Source organism: Mandrillus leucophaeus, unplaced genomic scaffold (genome assembly GCF_000951045.1).
Source record: "Mandrillus leucophaeus isolate KB7577 unplaced genomic scaffold, Mleu.le_1.0 Scaffold120, whole genome shotgun sequence".
NCBI lineage: Eukaryota > Metazoa > Chordata > Mammalia > Primates > Cercopithecidae > Mandrillus > Mandrillus leucophaeus.
In genome coordinates this window covers 1,109,965-1,111,422 of record NW_012100321.1, presented here as the reverse complement: position 1 = coordinate 1,111,422, position 1,458 = coordinate 1,109,965, and the positions used below count along the sequence as shown (strand labels likewise).

General features: G+C 62.9%; 1 protein-coding gene across 1 annotated transcript in view; it reads left to right on the top strand.

Moving 5' to 3' along the window:
• BBC3 (BCL2 binding component 3) overlaps positions 1 to 1,458 on the top strand; it is a 16,555-nt gene that overhangs the window by 8,962 nt on the left and 6,135 nt on the right. The window contains exon 3 of the mRNA XM_011970041.1: positions 1,381 to 1,455. Coding sequence (XP_011825431.1) covers positions 1,381 to 1,455 — 75 coding nt within the window. The remainder of the gene's footprint in view (positions 1 to 1,380; positions 1,456 to 1,458) is intronic.

Below are 1,458 nucleotides of genomic sequence, written 5' to 3'. Positions count from 1 at the left end.
AGGAGTCGGGAAGAGAGAGGACCTGAGACTCGGAGGAACTGGAGAAGTGGGAGAGGACGGGGTAGGGGGGAAGTGGCGAGCCCGGCCGGGCCACTGGGAGGGTGTGGCCAATGTGGTCTTTGTGTTGAAAGAAGCAGGAAGACGGAGGCTGGGGGTGGAGGGGGAGGTCAAGTGGGAAGTCCCTCCTGGAATCTGACTGCAGTCCCCGAATTGCAGCCCACTGTCTCTTCCGGGCCTGGGGCAACAGCTGCATCCGAGCTGCCCTCCCCCAGTCTGGGTCCCCTAGACCCCCTGGTGGATTCTTGTTGCAGGGAGTGTGGGCCGAGCGGGAGGACTGTCAACTCTGGGCTCTGGGGAGGGGTCGAGGGGCCTTTGCCTTTATTTGCATCTCTTTGGCCAGGGTTGGCCCTCTCCGCAGTCCTGGCGGAGGAAGGAGAGGGGGAGGGGCCATTGTGTTGGGAAAGTCCCCTCGGGGAGGGGGGAGTCTTGGGGAGGGAAGGGTTAAAGGTCCCCTGCCTGATGGGCTGTTAACCCTGTGGTGCCCGGGGAGCCCCATCCCTGCCAGCAGGCACTGTAGCCCGGGAAAGTGAGTCCTGGTTTCCCATCCCCCATCCTGTCCCGGCAGCCCAAGGGGAGCAAGGAAAGAGAAAACTTCCCTAGCTCAGTTCCTGGAAGCCCTGGAAGGGGACACCGATTTCAAGCCAAGGTCATAGATGTGGAAACTGAGGCCCTGGTTGTAGGCCTTAGGGAACCCTCAGACCAGGATCTGGTGGGACGGGAGGGCAGGAGCCTCCCAGGGCTCTCAGAAGGGGGTGGGGCAGGAAGGCATCTCCCGCGTCCCAGCCCCCAGGCCCGCGCTCTGAAGCTGCCACAGTCTCTGGCCTTCTGGTCTCTAGGCCTCTGCCACATCCGGAGGTGTGGCTTCCCTGTGGTTGGACACGAGAGGGCAGGAGACCTGAGGCTTGTGATCTGGGTGGGATTCAGTCGCTGTATCCCTGTGTGACCTTGGGATACTCCCTACGGGCGGGCCTCAGTTTCCCTGCCTGTCACGTGGAACAGGCAAGATGTGTCCCCATTGGGAAATAGAGGTCGTTAAGCCTGACCACCCCCGGGGTCACCTGTCTGGCCGTCTACCTTCCACACTGACAAGGGCCGTGGGGACGTAGCTGGCCAGACAGGTGACCCCAGAGCGGCGTCCCCAGGTCCTTTTTGCTTTCTGGTGCCTGGGGAGGAAAAGCTGAGAAATTGACTCTAAGACGGGGCGAAGGGATCACTAGAAATGAGTCGGGGAGCAGTAGCTGGGAAAGAGGGAAGTGGGCCCGTACACTTCGAGGCCTGGAGGGGTAGTGGGTGCTGACCGCGCCCCTCTGCTTCTCCAAGGTCCTCAGCCCTCGCTCTTGCTGGCGGAGCAGCACCTGGAGTCGCCCGTGCCCAGCGCCCCGGGGGCCCTGGCGGGCG